The sequence below is a fragment of the Battus philenor genome, unplaced genomic scaffold (genome assembly GCF_028537555.1).
Source record: "Battus philenor isolate CCGP_79_NKW_IND1 unplaced genomic scaffold, ilBatPhil1.0.hap1 SCAF_14, whole genome shotgun sequence".
Classification (NCBI taxonomy): Eukaryota; Metazoa; Arthropoda; class Insecta; order Lepidoptera; family Papilionidae; genus Battus; species Battus philenor.
In genome coordinates this window covers 1334203-1353514 of record NW_027181676.1, presented here as the reverse complement: position 1 = coordinate 1353514, position 19312 = coordinate 1334203, and the positions used below count along the sequence as shown (strand labels likewise).

The following is a 19312-nucleotide window of genomic DNA, read 5'->3' as shown; positions in this document are numbered from 1 at the left end:
GACATTATTTAGCATTAATTTTTGATTACTATTTTATTTTTGTTCGTTTTTCTAATTATTTACTTTTGTTGTTACCTTCCTTTCATTCACAAGCCTTACATGCGTCATCTCTATTCCTTCGTCGAATTCTTTGATATTATTTAGTTTACAATTTAAAATACCTTGTTCCTGTTTCTATTTATTACTTTACATTTTTTCCTTTAATATACCCGACCTTGTAGTAGTTTTCATCAACTATTTATTTATTTTTAAAACCTTTTTCACAATTTTTCTGCACTAATCTATGAATTTGCGTCGTCATTATTTATCTGCCATTAGGGAGGCGATAGTACCATTTTCCACCTGTTTGAACCTTGAACTCAACACTCTTTATATTTTTTTTACGAATACGGGAAAGGTCGTTATCGCGTGCACCACTGTCTAGTCCACCACTGGGCTATAACTGCACGATGGACTCTCCCTGACTTTGAACTTATATAAGTTTTTAGCGTGTTAAAGTAAACATTTGGAACTTAAACTTCTAACTGCTAACGATTGCCTAGTTTCTAAAACGGACATCAAACTTTGACGGCAAGGAGCTACATTACATCAAGCTTTACTTTCGGTTGCTGGAAATTTTTTGTCTCTAACAAAAAAAAACAGTAGATTTTTGGACTTGGAATGAGGCGCAGAGGGCAAGGTACTTAGTATAAAACTTTTTAAAGGTAGTGAATGGATCTCTGGGAAGATACAATACGAACTGCTACATACTACAATTTCACCGAATTCGGAAACCGCCGCGCTCTTAGAGACGCTCCATAGAGCGACCAGGTTTAAAGGCGCTCACAAGGGTGACTTTGCTTCAGGTGTCACTAGACGATAATACACATTTAGCATTTTGATTCTTGAGCACTCGAGAGAGCGGAACCACGACTTGGTCGATTGCTATTACCACCACAGTGGTTGACCACTACTTGAGGGTTTCCAAACGGAGAAATGTTTTGTATGATGTCTAGATCCTCGTGTCGTCCGGAGACCAGAGCAGATGTCCCGGTATCAAGGCGTCTGAATATGACGGGCGTGATGGTCTTGTAGGTGGCGTCACCAATCAACGGCTAATGGTAGCGCTGATAGAAGTGGATGAAGAAACTCCAGACATTTATCCAGTATATATCAATCGAGAGGTTACAAAGTATTTTTTGGGTGATTATTGCAATATATTACACTTTTTTTGACTGACAGCTGAGAAATTGAAATTAGTCCGGTGCTTGCGTACTATTTGATTTACCTGTAAATAATGTTAATTTTGTTGGAGATATCTCATCATCGGTTGTATAAAAGTAAAGATTTGTCCACACTAGTGGTAAATAAAACAAAAATTAAAACATTTTATTTTACATTGCTAATCACATTTATTTCATATTCGACTTTAAATTCATAAATTACTTTAATATAATATATTTTTTCTAAATTAATCTTATTAGGTATTTACTTATTTAAACAATATACTGAACATGCAATTACATTCATATGAAAAATGTTGCCAGACATTTTTTACATGCAATCAATTATATTTTGGAATCATAAAACAATAATTAATTCATTAAACAAAAAGTTCATAAAACTCTGGGTAATATATTTTTTTAAAAAAGAACATACTGTATATAAGATTTTTAGTGAGCATGCCTGGAAAGCAATTGATTTAACAATTAAGTTAATTTAGAAAGATATTACCAATAAAACCCGTCTGTGTTTACTGTGGGCTCTTCTCAGATAGGGTGCGTTTGGAACCCTCTTGGCTTCCTCGATGTCTAAGATATTTCTTCTAGCATTTTTCTTTTGATGTTCACAAGTGATCATAAGTGGGAAATGGATCCCCACTATTCCCCCTGCAAGACAAGCGATTATCAGCTGTCAAGAAAAATTCAAGGTTGTTGTGCCCTCTGTGTTTCTGTCTGAGTTCTGTCTGCTGGGACCGGCTTCTGCGGTTCCAGAGGTTCCAGCTCATGCGGTAAAGCGTGAAGGCGGAGCAGCTTTTCCAGAAGTGAATCGGCTAATGCCCCCGCCTCCCCTCCGCACCATACCGCACCACGCACGTACAGCCACTGTCAACATATATTGTTTATGTGACGAGAAATATATAAAGATTTTTTATATATATATAAATTCATATATATATATAAAATTGTAAATTTTTATATAAATAAAATATAACCAAAATCTTGAAGCTCAATTTAAAATACTACAAAAAAATCTTTATACATACATACACATATATATATATATATATATATATATATATATATATATATATATGAATGGAATAAGAAATTATTTATATATAGGTACAAGTCGATCTTATCGCTCGATGGAGATGAGACATGAAGGAGAGGGCAGTTTAGGGTTTACTCACACACACACATATATATATATATATATATATATATATATATATATATATATATATATATATATATATATATATATATATATATATGAATGGAATAAGAAATTATTTATATATAGGTACAAGTCAATCTTATCGCTCGATGGAGATGAGAGACATGAAGGAGAGGGCAGTTTAGGGTTTACTCACACACACACACACACATATATATATATATATATATATATATATATATATATATATATGTGAATGGAATAAGAAATTATTTATATATAGGTACAAGTCGATCTTATCGCTCGATGGAGATGAGAGACATGAAGGAGAGGGCAGTTTAGGGTTTACTCACACACACACACACACACATATATATATATAAATATATGAGATATCCACATATGTATGTACTGACTCATCACGATATCTCTGGAACCGTAAGGCTTCGATGTTTAAAATTTAGTAGGTGTATTCTTTTTTCATCGGTAAGGAGGCTTTTACGGCCGCAAGTGGTGTACGCGGCGTAAGTAGACCCCACACAAGGTAGAACGACGACATAGTCAAGGTTGCGGGCAGCAAGATCGGCCATCGTGGCGACCTTTGGGGGAGTTCTATACCTTGCAGTGGGCATTTATTGACTCAAAAGAAGAATAATGTTTGGTCTAAGTCGGCCTGGTAATCAAGTGCATCCTGGTATAAGGCTGCCTTTCTTAACTACCTTAGCGACAACGACATCAGCTCCTTAAACAAAAGGGCGGGGGTCTCCAAGCGCCTTGATAATACGAGCCAATTTTCGAAATTTGAAATTTTTCGCGACCCGCAAATTTTAACGATTTAAGAAAAAATAACATATAAAAAAATATATTCGTTGAAATTAAATATATTACAGCAATTTAAAAAAATTGAAACATACAAAACGACAAATTTTTTTTATAATATAGTTACATAAAAACGAAAAGCGAACTCTGTTATATTTATCGCGAGCTACAGATAATCTTTCAAAGAGCCGTATGGCGCTTCCGAACAGCTGGTTGGCCACCCCAGCAATAGAGTATAATTTAATGGAATCAGGCGTTACCTCGCGGAAGTCCATTCTAAGTAAGAAAAGGACCAATATTTAGCCACTTCCGCACGTGCAGTGGTAGTCGTGCAATGAAATGCACCGCCCGCCAGCCCGCTGATAAATGCGTTCAGACTCTGTGTTTGGCACTAATCGGTGTAACATAACTCTTGAGGATGCCCCGTGGAGGGGTGAAACACGTGTTGAGTGATTTGGCGGTGGCGGTTGTGTGATTCGCATTGTTTGCCGCATACGCATTTATCAGCGGGCTGGCGGGCGGTGCACTTTGTTGCACGACTACCACTGCATGTGCGGAAGTGGCTAAATATTGGTCCTTTTATGACATAGAGTATAATAACCTTATGTTGAGGTGCAGCGGCGAGAGCGGCGTAGAGGGCGTGGGGCAGGCGAGGGCGCGCTGCATGTCCCTCTGCCTCCAGGCGAAGCGCCGCTCCCAGCGCACCGCAGCCAACCCTCTCGGTCAGCACCCGCCGAGCGCCACGTGCGAACACCTCACTCTCTACAACACAAATTCACTCAAAACCTTTTTTTGTGCGTTTAATATTTACCACATAAAAAAAGTTTCACGTACAAAATACTAGTACACTAATATCTCACTTCGCGTCGTGGTTACGTTCCAAAAAAGCACGACGCAAATTGAAACGCCGCAAAGTGAATTAAGATTTTCTATAGAAAACAATGTAAAGATCGAAGATAGGTGGTTCCAGGGTTACGAAAATACTACTTTTTAAAAAGAAAATTGTACAAAGTAAACATTTAAAAAACAAAAATAGTATAACTCTGGCAATAAATAAATTGGAAAAATATATACCTTTTTTGTAACCCGAAACAACACGTTAAAATTCATATAAATTTATTGTTCTCTTTTTAAAAAAGCACAACACACTACGTTATTGAAACCAAACTCCAAAATTAGCAAAACAAAGTGAAAATAAAACTGTATTAAAATTGCGTTGATTTTTAGTTATAAAGGGAATCCCCGGGTTTGGATGACATGGCGCAATTAGAAACAAAAGTGTTGCCATCTTTTGAAAAAAAAAAGAAAATGCAGACTCGAACCCAAAACAACGCAACCTCGAAAATCTTACGACGCACAGTGAAAATTAGTACCAATTAAGCACCGACGTAACTTCGAAAAAAAACGCAAAACGAAACGACGCAAAACGAGGTATTGGTGTACTAATATATTAATCAAAAAGTTACATTATCATCACCCAAAACTCCGTAACGAAGTTAAAGACGACTATACCCAGAGGTGCCCAATTTGAATCGATGGCCCGGAACAAGGCAGGTAGTAGTGAAGCGAATGCGGCCACGCCCCCCGGCAACGGCGCCGCCCTGTCCGCGGGGAGCCCCGCACGCGCCCATAGCGGAGCACCTGCGCCCGCTGCATAAAACAAAACAAGCAATGTGATTGTAAATAAGTGTAAAAGCTGCAATCGTACACCATAAGCTTCAAGGGAAATATAATACAATGTACATCTTTGATTATACAAAACGTTTCGCCCTTTCGGCATAAGCCTCTCTCAAATATCTTCGCTGCGTGTACCAGCTAGTGACCAATACTCGAGAACTTTCAGAACATAATTATTTCCTATCAATCAATATATTGTACATCATGTCCAAAAATCATACACATAAATTTTAATATAATTATTTCTCTATTGTGAATCGAATCGGTAGAATATTAACATAACATCCGGTATTTTTATAATGATAATATTCCGATACTCTTCTATTAAGAGGAGTAGCATAGCTGCAGAGAAGGGTATAACTCTACTATTTTTGAACAATTTTTAAACTCCACCTTATTCACCGTAGTGTGAGTGCAGTTTTAATTGTAAGTTTCATCTTTGACATTTACCAGGCATATCAGAGTTGATTTAAGGTGTCGTTGTTACCGGACATGGCAGTCGGATCCTGGTGGACAAGATCTGACAGAACCCTTCCATGTCTGCAGGTAATGCTGGGCTGATCATCGACTTGGAGGATCATGACCTTCTGTGATACAGAACAGATCCTACTCGGAGATAAAGTCGTCAGCCCCGACGCGCCTTGTGACGGTTCTCCGGAGAATGGTGGTATTTAGGATGGGGGCCTTAAATTACCACCAGCTTCAACTTCTCTGAGGCAGACGATGGATAGACTCGGTGTTAAACCGTTGCAATGGCACCATAAGGCTTTTAGGGGTACCGTGAAGAACAGAACTGTAGCAATATTGAAAAGTTCCTAATGGAGACTCCACGATCTCTCAGACTCCATGCAGAGGATTCCTCCACCGAAACTAAAAAAAGTTGTCGTTATTAAGCCTACTCTTCTCAGTGTACTTAAGTAAGATAAAACTGGTGGTAGGTCGAAGCTACACATGTCAGCCAGTAGTTCACTGTGGAGAAGAATGCGGTTGACTGACCAACAGCGAGATAGTAGGTGTGTGGGCTGTGCTGCACGAGGGCGCGTGCTGTGGCCGACGACCGCGTGGTCGCTGTGCACGCGCATGCACTCTGCTCCCAGTACCGCCCAGCTGTCGCACTGCCACCCTGAACACAACAGGTGATAATAATGTAAGGATCCAATCATAACTTGCAAAATTGTTGTTAAATTATCATCACATCAGCCCATAGACGCCCACATCATGGCAAAGGCTAATTGAAACTGTACTGTGTTACCAAAAGGATTCCATTCACATTTCGTCTCTCTTTCTTCTCCTTCGTAAATGAATGGTAAGAAAATCGGAGAAGAAGAGTAATATAGTGAGAAAATGGAAGAACAAGAGTAATATTGTGAAGAACGAAAGAGGAGAGTGATAAGAAAAGAAAAACAGAAAAAAATCCCTGTCCTCAATATGATAGGGGGGTACGAGAAGCCCCACAAACGTGGGCATGTATAAAAAATTTAAAAAAACATAGGCCTTCTCCAAAGATCGCCATGTCGTTGGTCTACCTAGTGGTGACCTATTAATGCCGCATCCACCGCCTGGTGGTCGCCACTCGAGAATCTTACAGCCTCAGTAGCTTCCAGGAATTTTAAGGAAGGTTGAGAGACAATATATGAAAGGCAATAAGGTATGGAAAGGAATTAAAGAAAATGTGACGGTAAAAGTTTTTATATGAATTAATTATCCTTCCTGTCCACCCATGGCCTTAAAAAAAACCTTTCGGCCCCAACGGTTACACCGAGTGATGTGCTCCGATCACCACTTCATACGAGCAATCATTCTACCTACGTCAGTGACTTTGGATCTTCTGCTGAACTCCTAATTTCTCTTCTGAACTCTCTTTCTCTTGTTTAAATTAGCATAGATAAGCCGTGGTTTAACAAAACAATATTAGAACTGGCTAAAAATATATAACAAAAGTAATAGAGATGAATAATAATAAATTAGTTGTAGAATATAATAAATTGTAAGATACAGAAGTAACACATAACAAGGAAATAATAATGTTATTAATAATCTGTGATATTTGGAGAACAGAGAAGAATGATGAAAGAGGGAAACAGCATGAAAGATATTGTGGAGGAAGAAAGAAGTCGAATGTTAATGTAAAAAATATATCTGAAAGGCTTATTGCCCGAAATTGAAACGTCCCTCACCCAGACCAAACAGGAGAAACCGATAAAAAAAATTAAAAATATATGGTACTAGAAGTCTGCTGTAAGATAGAGTCAAAAATGAAAATAAATGTGATTTATTTTACATACCGTGTAAGGATTTGCGAGGAGTTGAGACAGGATAGCTGCGCGGCGAGCAGGGGGCGCTAGTAGCGCACGCACGGCACCCCACTCTGCTACACTAGGCATCAGCGTCTCCAACTCATCAGCTTCCGCCCTGCCATTATCAGACTCGAACCCTCGCTCCAGCAGTTCACACTGTTCTTCACACTACATCATATATACAGAACATGTAAACTTGTAATAAAATCTCTTGTCTATTGAATGTATTTTTGTATATGGTTGGTTTTGATGACATAAAAATGGTTATATATATATAAACGAAACCATTTAATAAAATAATGTTTCGAGAAAATTTTCATTATATAATCAAAATTCGGAATATCTTTATTCAAGTTGGCATAATACAAGAAACACGACAGTTGTTATTTTCAAATGAAATTAAAAATATAATATCAATACTACTCTAAAAACTCAATTGAAATAAGATTTGTTTAATAATAAAAATTAAGAAAAAGAAAGGTGATGTCGTGGAACTTTATTACATATACGTACACATCACATAAAGGGTTATTTTTAATCTTTCTGGTTAAAAGTATCAATCTAATGTATAAGTCTACACATAAAAATTTAACTTCAACTTATAAGAAAAAATGCAACGTAATTTGCAGTGTCAGTAAGAGACGCAAAAAGTCGGTTCTCTCTCTCACTCTAGTGGCGTAGTTACGGATAAAATGGTCGCCATTTTTGAAAAACCGGTTCAAAATCGATTCGCAAAACAAATTTGAAAAAAAAAAACATAAGGGCTGATTAAAAAAAATCTAATAAACTACTTACTCATTAGTGATTCTTTATTGACATGGCAATGAAATCAAATAGTTTCTGAAGAAAAATGGTGGTAAAGTATTTCACCTACAAGAATGTATGAAAAGTTTCGTGATAGAAGATTATCATAAAAATGTATTGAATGTTAAATTTGTTAAGAAAAGTTATTTGGTAAGAAAAGGAATAAAATTTATTGTATAAGAAAGAGAAGAGAAATGAAGGGAAGATATTAATAATGAGAAAGGATCACGCGTTCTCACTTTATTATGGTAGGAGAGAACGAGAGGTCACCCAAAATCGGGGACCATAAAAAAGTAGAAACAGTTCAGCTACACAGACTTGCCTTAATGTATATATATAATACAAGACCCACACGAGGTAACAAAGACAAATAAGTTCCAAGACTCACGTGTCTCAAAGCCTGTTCCACATCAGCAGGTTGAGGGGTCGCGTCGATCAGGTCCGGACGACGGAGCACGGCTGCGATGAGCGCGGGTAGTCCCACATCGCCAGGTCTTCCGTCTCCATCACCAACCTCACAAACAACCCTGAATACGATTGTATTTGAATAAAATATTATTTTTGCTATCAGCTTCCTAAGATCCTTCCAACCAGGTGGTAGAGTCATATTTATGACTATATATCATCATCATATCAGCTGATAGATGTCCACTGCCATCCATAGCGACTTCCGGTGATCTTGATTAAGTCGTCCGTCCATCTAGTACAGGTTTCACCCACATAGCCGGTGATCGCCACTCAACTCTACGGCTCGAACAGCCATCAGGCTGCATCAGCAATGTGTCCAGTTTACTGCCGACTCAGCCAAGCAGTTCTTCGAGCTACGTTGATGACCTTGGCACACTCGCACAACCATGCATATATAAATAGCTGTATATCAGTGTCCTACTAAGTGGGACGACATAGTCAATTTCGCGGGAAGTCCTTGACAGCGGGCAGGTCAGGGCTGGTAATTGTGACGAACTTTAAGCAGAACTTTTTCCAGCAGTGGACATCTGCTATCGAGTAGAGTGGAGTTGATTGCTGCTGGCTACTGTTAGCATTTCTAGCTTTTGCAACCTTTTATGATTTGTGGCTTAATTTTCAAAAAATGTCATCACTAAAGACCTTTAAATGAATCAATATCAGAGTTAGAAAAGGTGATAATCTGTACCTGGCTATATACAAGATATGATGATGGGGCGTGTCGTGGTCTGTGAGAGCGGCGCGGAGGGCGTGTCGTGCGGCCCGCACCGCTCCCGTTGTCCCGCCCACAGCTCGTTCCAGCCGCGCCCACTCTGCGAACGGTAGCGGAGCAGACCCTGCTAACCGCCGCAGTAATGACCTGTAGGAAATTGAACTTTATGGGTATGGTTATAAAGACTTTATTTTGGTGCAGAAAATTGGCACAGTATAGCTAAAGGTAGTGTTTCACAAAGAAAACCACTCAAAATGATTAGAAATCGCTGAAACGCATAACCATTGTCCGTCGCTCTCTGACAAAGCGCGAACTATCCTTAGGTTTTTTTTTTTGATAAAATGTACTATGACGCATTCTTTTAGAGTTGACTTTATTTAAGTTACCATGTGGTTACCTTACCACACACGCTCATATATAATCGCACTGTGTGTACTACATATATATAGGCTTACATATAACAGACAAGATCCTAAGTAAGAAAAGGACCAATATTTAGCCACTTCCGCACATGCAGTCGTAGTCGTGCAACAAAGTGCACCGCCAGTCAGTCAGTCAGACTCTGCGTTTGGCACTAATCGGTGTAACATAACTCCTGAAGATGCCCCGTGGAGGGGTGAAATACGTGTTGAGTGATTTAACGGTGGCGGTTGTGTAATTCGCATTTATCAGCGGGCTGGCGGGCGGTGCGTTTTGTTGCACGACTACCACTACATGTGCGGAAGTGGCTAAATATTGATCCTTTTCTAACTTAGGATGGACTTCCGCAAAATAACGCCTGATTCCATTAAATAGACAAGATCCTATCCCAAGAAGATACATTTGAACTTAACATCTTGTCTCAATAGACCAGTAGTTATTGTTAGATTAAACAAAAGCAATGTAGAGATGCGTCCGTATGTTCCAAAGTGCTTACTTCAACTGGTCATTGTGACCACGACTTTCTAATTTTAAAAACTTCTAAACCCTCTAAACAACAAACACTGAACCCTAGGATCAAGAACACGCGTGATCCTGAAGTAATAAATTTTTGTGTACGGTTCTCGAAAATTCTTACCACGTGTTACTCGAACTTACTACAACCTTATCCGTAGTATAAGCGTACTCCCTTTGTCGACAGTTCAGTGTTGTTTTTCGAGTTATAAGATTAATATCTACGATCAGTGATACAAAGTGACTATATGGTAAGTTATTTGGACAGTAATTTCTTGAGCTATTTGGAAGCGTAGTTTGGACTAAGCGAAGGTATGTATGTTAAAGTAGGGTGACCATCTGATTTATGAATAAAGGACTCCTTGTGAACCAGTGGTGTTTCATTCCGAGTCAGAACCCACGGTACGTAACAATACTCTAATTGGGGAAAGAATATGGTTTGTGACAACGTTTCAGCCTATAACTCCCAATGTAAGACAGGCACAAAAATATTTACGAGGAATATACCATGCCATTATAGAAAATAATTTTTCCCAAATAACTCAAGGTTTATTCATCACTATTATATTAGGAATCTATTTTTCCATCTTTCAAGCGTACGAATATTTTGAAGCTTCTTTTTCTATTGCAGATAGAATTTATGGATCTACTTTTTTCGTAGCAACAGGGTTCCATGGATTTCACGTAATTATTGGAACAATTTTCCTTTAAGACTTTTTAAGCACAAAGATATTTACGAGGAATATATCATAATCACCTCGCTTGGCAAGCGGGTTGGCATTCGCAGTATGGTATGATGCAGATGTCGCTGCCGTCCGTCCTCTGGAAACTTGTTTGTGAGTAGTGTCTAATAAGACTATATCCCAGAAATCGAATCGACTACCTATGATCGCAAATCTCAGTCCTCTACCGCTGGGCTATCAAGCATTAACACGTGGAGCGGAGAATCTTTAAATCATCGAATTAAAAGTGATCATATAAAGAAAACCCATGTAAGTTTGTGGTGGGCACTACTCTGATCAGCGCGCGTTTGGAACCCTCGTGAAGGATGATGATATCCTCTATGTCCAGACTAATTCTGGTTTGTATCGAATTGGGTTATTCTGTGACTTTTTTCATGAACTACACAAGTGGTCACTGTAAATGAACGTTTACAATATGTAAACATTTTTTTTTAGTTTATTCGATGAAGTGAATGTAAATTTATGAAATATTAACAGGCCAATTTGGAAATAAATAATTAAAAAAATTAAGTGAACCTTCCATCATTGCGCATGCGTTGAACTTCCGCACCACTATCCGCATCCCCACCACCGTCCGCCACCATCACGAGCGCTCGCAGCCAACGCAGCCGCCAGCACAGCAGCGCGGTCCTGTGCAAACCCGACGACCACTCACACGCACCCTCCCACAACGCGGTCACCCAGGTCAGATACCCTAAAAAAATTTTAAGAAAACTAATTTCACAGTGACCAGATACATACATACTAATTGATACAAGTAAGGCCACCCGCTTATTAATCTCTTCTCCCTTTTTAAATCTCATATTATCATTTCTTATAACATTTATTTCCATTTTTAATCGATCACTTCAGTGTATTACAAACCTAATTGTATAGTCACAGTCAAACTAACAGCTGTGTTGATTTTTTAACATCGAATTTCGACTTCTTTTTTACTTTCTGTCATCCTTTTCTAATGGCGGTTGAAGTGGCAGTGCAGTGCACATAACGTGCAGAACTGCCGCTGGTACCTTAAAGTTCTGGAGTAGACTTTCACAAGGTCACATGCCGCTTGATAGTCTTACGGTTGAAATAATAAATGGTTAAACCGTACCGTATTCGTCGGTGAAGTAGTGTGGTGGATCCAGGAAGAGAGCCAATAGCCGCTGCGCGTGCGCTGGTTTGGCGTGGGCAGCGTGCTGCTCGTGCATCGTGCGTGCCTCGCTCAACAGTGGGAGGAGTTCCTCTACACACTCCCATCGGCAACCCAGCGAGCCGCGTCCCGACCATCCATTCCCACACACCAACGGCACCTGATACAAGTTTATATATATAGAAGCAACAAATTTGTTAATATATGGGCATTTTTGTCCAAATGTGGGTTACCTTAGCCAGCATGAGAAGGCGAACAGAGAGACGGAACAGCTGGTGAGGGTCGACAACGGGCAGCAACAGTTCAGCAACGTCATGAGGCAGCGGCGTGCGCTGTGGATCCCCTCCATCGTCTACAACGCTCCCTGCAACGCCTCCTGACACACATGGTCTCCAATGCGCCGCTCCTCGTGCCTTCTCCACACGCACCCACACCGCACTCAGCGGCAGCCCGCTGTCTATGGCCTGTGTGTATTGTCTATTATTAACTATCAACCCGGTGACAGTCACCAATTTGTCTGTTATGAGCTAAGCTGTTATGAGCTTCTTCGTGAAGAAGAAGACACCCCTTTTCCCGTAAATCAGCGTCAAGCAGTATCGTTTGACTTTGATTTACAGGTCATTGAGTCTTTGTGACGTTAATTTGTGGGACAGTGTCTTCGTGGCGTTAATTTGTGGGACAATGAGTGTCGTCTTGGCGTTGATTTATGGAAAAAAAAATAGTTTCAATTTGACGTCGATTTGTGGGACAAAGAGTGTTTTCTTGACATTGATTTGTGGGAAATTTCTCCGACTTAGCTCACAACAGACGAATTACTTCGAAAGATAAGAACAGACAGAAGACAGAATCGTAGCTGACGTTTTTCATTCCTGGACGACCGTAAAGGAAAAAAAACAGCGAAAGATAAAGGATAAGAAGAATGTAGTTACATATGTTCTCAATAGTATTTTTCTCATGTGATTTTCTTTACAAAACGAGCTGAAGTTGTGGATCTCCACGGAAGCCAGATTTATAGATTATAGATGTTTACATTAATATTTACGCAATACTCCTAAATTAATGAATTAATATTTTTTATGAGCGCCATCTGTTGTCAAAAATATATAATGATAGAGTTCTCTTATAACTAATCCATAGAAGACTGATTGGACCTTATCCTCGATGTCCCGGAGTCGTAATTCCGCGCGGCGCTCCAGCTCGTGGTCCCTGGGCGGTGGGAAGGGACCGCGTGGGAAGTTCATAGCCGCCACCAGTTCTATCAGTTGCACCAACTGCTCCCAGAGCCCACCAGAGCGGATGTATACGCCTGCAACATAATTACACTCCTGAAACCGTGTTAAAAACCTTTGTAGGCTAGTAAAATACGTATGATCGCTTTATTAACTTGTATCATGAATCATTATAATACATACATAGAAGTGACCGAGCGCTAAACGGTTTTTAATAAGACCTTTTAACAGATAAAGTCCAGGGCTTCTTCCAATACCTCACTTTAATATTCCACTACGTTAAGAAGCCGTTGGTTGTCCAAAGGTAGACAGACATGCGATCGTTTTCGACTCCCGAGACATAATCTTATATTAATCACACTATGCATTAATTATATAGGATTGCCACTGCTCACAAACAAGTTACAAGATGATGAACAGTAACGCCCTCTACGTACCGTTATACCACAGCGATAGCAAACTCGACTGCCAAACATGGCGATTATGGTATTTCCCCTTTAAATATCTTTGTGAGAAGTCTGTGCTTTGCAGTGGGACTGGAAGTTTCTTAAGTGACCACGAGCCGGTAGACGCAGCGTGGGTAAGCCCTCCACTAGGTAGACCGACATCCTAGTTAAGGTTGATGGAAGTCGCTGGAGGCCGCGCAAAACATGTCATCGTGGCGATCTTTGGGGGTGGCATATATCTTGCAGTGGGTGTTTACCGGCTGAACCAAAGCCATCATGCTAATAAATCACTTCAACATTCATGTAGTGACCTGACGAGCAGTGAAGACTTCAGCACCATCAGACATTTGTTATAATTAATGATCGTGCGTCATGAAGAATGAGAGAAAATCCCAATTTCACGGCAACCAATATCAGACTGTACTCCCCCTTAACGATGATCATAACTTACAAGTGAAAGCTCGCATTGCTCGTACGACTGACGACCGTTGGGGCTGAAAGGTTGGATTGGCGACCACGAGACGGTAGACCTGGCGTGGGTAGAACCCTCATTAGGTGAACTGTCACCATAGTCAAAATCGCTGGATGTAAACAGGGTTAGACCAAAAAATATGTCCAAAAGATTTTAGTATGAATACTGACCATACTCGTAGAGGAGGTCTGCGTAGGCTGAGTGCATATTACGTGTGTCGTTGAGGGCGGCCCCCACCACGGACGTGACAGCCTGCACTCCCCCCTCCGCTGCCGAACCCACAGCACGCATCAGCTCCAGCCAGAGCTCCAGTCGTATGTTCATATCCCTTTCTATTAATACACGGATTATTATTACCAGGTACAAGAGTATTAATTTTAACAGGGAATATATTTATTTTAAATAGACACAAATAGCTAAACTATATAAATTTAACATAAACTTTAGAAATATGCTTACCTATTGCATGCGCAAATAGACTTGACCATAGCTAATTTCAATAAATATTTTTGATATTTAATGGAATCAGGCGTTACCTTGCGGAAGTCCATCCTAAGAAAGAAAAGGATCAATATTTAGCCGCTTCCGCACATGCAGTGGTAGTCGTGCATTAAAATGCACCGCCCGCCAGCCCGCTGATAAATGCGTATGCGGTAAACAATGCGAATCACACAACCGCCACCGCCAAATTACTCAACACGTGTTTCACCCTTCCACGGGGCATCTTCAGCAGTTATGTTACACCGATTAGTGCCAAACACAGAGTGAGCTCAGTCCGTCGCCGCTTGTTATTTATATGCTACCTCCTCCCCCACTACTAGATATTTTTAATAGAGTGGACTGAGGATACAATCTCATATAAATCACATTTTATTACTTTAATTATATAGTATTGTCACTGTACAAATAAGTTTAAAGAGTATGGGCAACAGCGTCGCCTGTATACCAAAATATCAAACTTCGATCGACATCCTCCCATAGATATCGTTGACGGAGGCCTATGCGGTCTGAAACGACAACGAGATCGTGTTTTGTGCTCTGGTCTCTGATGTTCACTATAGAAGTTTAAGGCAACAGTGTCCATCTGATCTATATAGCTTACCCTTGGCCAGGGAATTGCGAAGACGTTCAGCGTATGGCTGCGATGGCAGCGTGCGTCGCAGTGCTGCGTACATGCGCGTGCGCAGCTCCCGCGAGCCACCGGCTTTCGCCACGGCCAGCTCGACCGCCTCCACCGCTTCCTTCTCCGAAGCGCAACGCTCCTGTATATTTATCAAAATATACAATACTGTCGGGATTATTTTGGTTTTTTTACTATATCACTGTCACAGCTAACCTTTTTTTTGGTATTGGCAGAGAAATCCTATGGATGGAAAGAAGATACTCTGTCTTCTGTAGGAAGAACAGGTTTATGTGGGATTCCTACCCGCTAAAACCTCTCGATGATAATCTTTAGTAGTTTTACTATGTACTTAGTACTATGCCAAAGCACATCTATGAAGCTGTGCCTACTCCGCCATGCTTGCTGTACCGAAGCAACACGAGACCTTGTTGACCCAAGTTGCTGCTCTTCTTCTCCTGCCCTTCTTCTTTGGGTTTGCATTGAGGATTTTAGTAGCCTCTTACGAAAGTACACCTTAGCGCTATTCTAGTGAACCCGGGCTGAAGGATTGTCACAGCTTTATTTTTGTTTTCCTAAGAAATTTTCCGAATCAAGATACTCCACCTCTGGGGGGAGGACAGGGTTCAGAGGGATTCCCACCCACTAAAAGAAACCCTATGATCGCCCTTTGCGCGATGTGGTTGACCGCGGTATCTCCCGGTCAAGGATCACATCACGATTTTCCCTAACGCTTTGCTATTGTAGAAAGCACATCCCGGATACAGGAGCAGCATAGGACATCTCAACATGGTTGAAAGTTGCAGGATACAGAGCGCTTCAAACCAGCCCTATTTATCCATGGTATGTAGCTTCAACCGTGGAAGTATTATTGACTATTTAGTTAATTGGTATAGGAATTATTTATTATTGTAAAGGGAGTAGTAGACCAAAAAAGGTGGGTAACCTAACCATAATCCATTGTTACGTACCATGAAATCAATATATCTCTCCCAAAGAGAGACATCATGTGGTGAGTCATCAAGGAGACGTCGGTATGCTGATGCACGTTCAGCAACGGCTGCTGTGTCAGGGTCATCCGGTACACGCTTCCTGAAGTATCGACGGCGAGCTTTTCTTTCCTTTCCACTCTGTCGACCCTCGTCCAAACGCCTCGTGCTTGACTCGTACCTGCAAACAAAAAATACTACACATTATACAGGATAATTATTGTGTTCCTGGTGTTCCTTATATCTATATGTAATAGGTATAAGGAACACCAGAAACACAATGTAATGATTTTTTAATCATAATTTTGACAGGATTTTTATCTTTAAATCACATGCCAACACCATAGAATCAAATTTCCATTCTTAAAAATTATAAGGTACGCCTGCTGGGAGACCCTGACAGTCATAGATCAGCCTAACGGTTTCAGTTTCAGGTTTTGACAATATGGCTTGTAAAAACCCCACATTGGGTTCAGACATCCCAAGGCCTCACAGAGCCTCCTAGATATGATTACATTTACACTCCTCTAGCATTTCTTGTACATCTTAAATTGCACCATAAACCTTTCAATTGGGAAACTGCTTTTTACATGAGATATGAAAACTTTGCTGATGTCCAGAATGAAGCCTAAGAGCCATTTTGTTTTTCCTCTATATTTTCATTCATATTCATTCAATTAGTTCATAAACCTAACAGATGTGATGGATGATACAAAATGTTTTTTTTTTATTCTAATTTGTATCACTAGGGTGGTTGGTTTACAATTTTGTTTTTCCCATTTATTGAGCACAGACAGTTGGGAGAGGGATTGCCGCTGTTTGATAGGATCTTTCTTCTCTCAGCTGCATATAATGACAGTGTTTTATAATTATTTGCAATTTTTCATATAGGTAAAAACAGTTAAAATTTATTCATATAAACAATATAATTCAAGACAATTATTGATTAATTTCTACATTATTTTACTTTGAATTGCTGCCCAAGGACTACAGACCGTTAAATACCTTGAGGTTTAAAAATAATCTAGGGCCAACTCATTATAAGGTTCTGCTGTAGATTTTTTCTGACAAGGTCGGTAAGTTGAATGAAGATATATCAAGGTTTTCGCAAATGATAAGAAATGGTTAGAATACATTTCACATTAGATATATCTCTGTATTTAATTTGTGTTTTATTGAAAGAATTTTTAGCCCAACATTTGTTTTTTTCAGTCAAAGATTTTTTTCAGTTGATTATCTGTGGTATTGTCAGCTGCATGCAAATTGTTTAGGGTGACTTTCCAGTGTTGCTTTATACCTCCTGTTAGCTTTAAGTTCCTGTTACACTGTGTGGACACTTGTTTCGGGAAGAAGTTCAAGTTATTGTAACATATTTCAGTCATTTAATACAGGATGATTGCACACAGCTGTAAAAGCTTTAAAGCTTTTTGTTGACTAATTAACCAACAAGCTTTTAGCAAATCATGTGTGATTTTGTTTAAAGTATATATACATGAAGAGTATCAAGTGGTAGCCAAAAATTTTATGTCGATAGCATTTTATTTCTCCAATATTTTTCTATGTCTGTGTGTATGTGTTTGATATGTTGTTTTTTATATTCTTTTCTATTTAACATTTAAAAAAAATTGTTTTATTGCAAACCATGTAGACAGTTTGGCTACACGCACATTCACCACTTTAAAACTTTTTTCAAAACTTAAACAAAACATAATTCTAGATTAAGTGATGAAGGTCACAAAAATATAAACTCTAATTGAACCTAGCAAGTATTGGATCTGGAATTATGTACCATTCCAACATTCTTCTGTATTGCCATGGCCTTTTTGCCATTCTGTATTGTCAGAAATAACATACTCTAAAACTAACGGCATTAAATAAATTAAAAAGCACTCTCCATAAACACCTAATACAATTAATAATAAGTGCTATCACTAGACAAGAACCTCTATAAACACTTGCATGCAGCATGCATTTTTTCCATCATAATATTATTGTAATGAAATATAAAATATAGTCTATCACTTATTTTACATAAATTGTTTATATGTAATTTCATTATTATATAGATAGCCAATTTACACTGTTTTTATGTATAATTAATTTATAACATTCAATACATAAAGTAGCATAACTATGGCAAGGACTGTGTGTGGTTACAATAGACAAACATTTAATTTTAAGCTATATTATATGTAACTGATGTAAACTTGTTTTGTTTTGCTGTTAGCATTTACAATTAAGATATATAAGAGCATTATTTAGTGCAGAAACAGGTGCAGTAACGGTAATCACTTCGAGAGATGTGCAAAGGAATATATAAATAAAAAGGCAGTGAGAAAACACTATTTTGATGTAAAAACTTACTGTGGCCTGCCAGGATAGTAAAGAGTTGAGACTCTCAGATTGCCACAATCCATTTTACAATCAACGTAAAAGTCATCATTGCTTGCTGGTATTGTCTCAACACGTCTACTAACAGTTTCTTCTTCAACGTCGCTCGCCAAAAGCTCTGCTTCCATTACATCATTGGTTTCGGACGGAGGATCAGACTCCCACCGCACTAATAAAGAACAATTATTACATTAGTTTTATTTAACTTTCCAGCATCGAAAATTTCTATGGAACAAAAAAATCAAATAACCGGCGGTAATTAATTTATATTATAACAGTGCTTTATAATATACCTTGCTCATCGTCTTTGTTCTCTGTTAATACATTTGGGGAATAAGCCGGGAATAGAGACATCGTTGAATAAATATAACTGTTTTTTAATAAGCCAGATCTAAAGGAGAATTTGACGAACAAAAATATATGTTTACAATCTAAAAACGACAGTGACGTTTAGATATTAGACTATGTATAAACACTTAATATTTTTAAAAATAAACGTCATTTAGAACCAATCAACATTCTGCCAAATAACAAATTGTTAGTTAAAGTTTGGATGAGTTACTTGAATCATTTGCGGGGTAACTATAGGAGTCTTAGTTTAACATGTTATGCACAAAACGCTGGCAACTTTAATTTATTTCCAACAATATAATTTGTCTGAAAAAAAAATATTTTTCGAAATTTCGATAGTACAATTTGTAGAT

General features: G+C 39.0%; 1 protein-coding gene across 1 annotated transcript; it reads right to left on the bottom strand.

Annotated features, from left to right (window-relative positions):
- Positions 1–1904: 1904 nt before the first annotated feature.
- On the bottom strand, positions 1905–19008 carry LOC137918493 (uncharacterized). The gene is made up of 16 exons (XM_068761315.1): positions 18902–19008; positions 18582–18777; positions 16200–16398; positions 15211–15370; positions 14279–14440; positions 13113–13267; positions 12195–12425; positions 11923–12121; positions 11346–11523; positions 9130–9300; positions 8365–8503; positions 7161–7340; positions 5872–5998; positions 4711–4848; positions 3800–3960; positions 1905–2084 (listed from the first exon to the last, which is right to left on the bottom strand). Exons 1-16 carry the CDS (start codon positions 18960–18962, stop codon positions 1905–1907), a joined length of 2637 nt encoding a protein of 878 aa, XP_068617416.1. The 5' UTR covers positions 18963–19008.
- Positions 19009–19312: the final 304 nt, after the last annotated feature.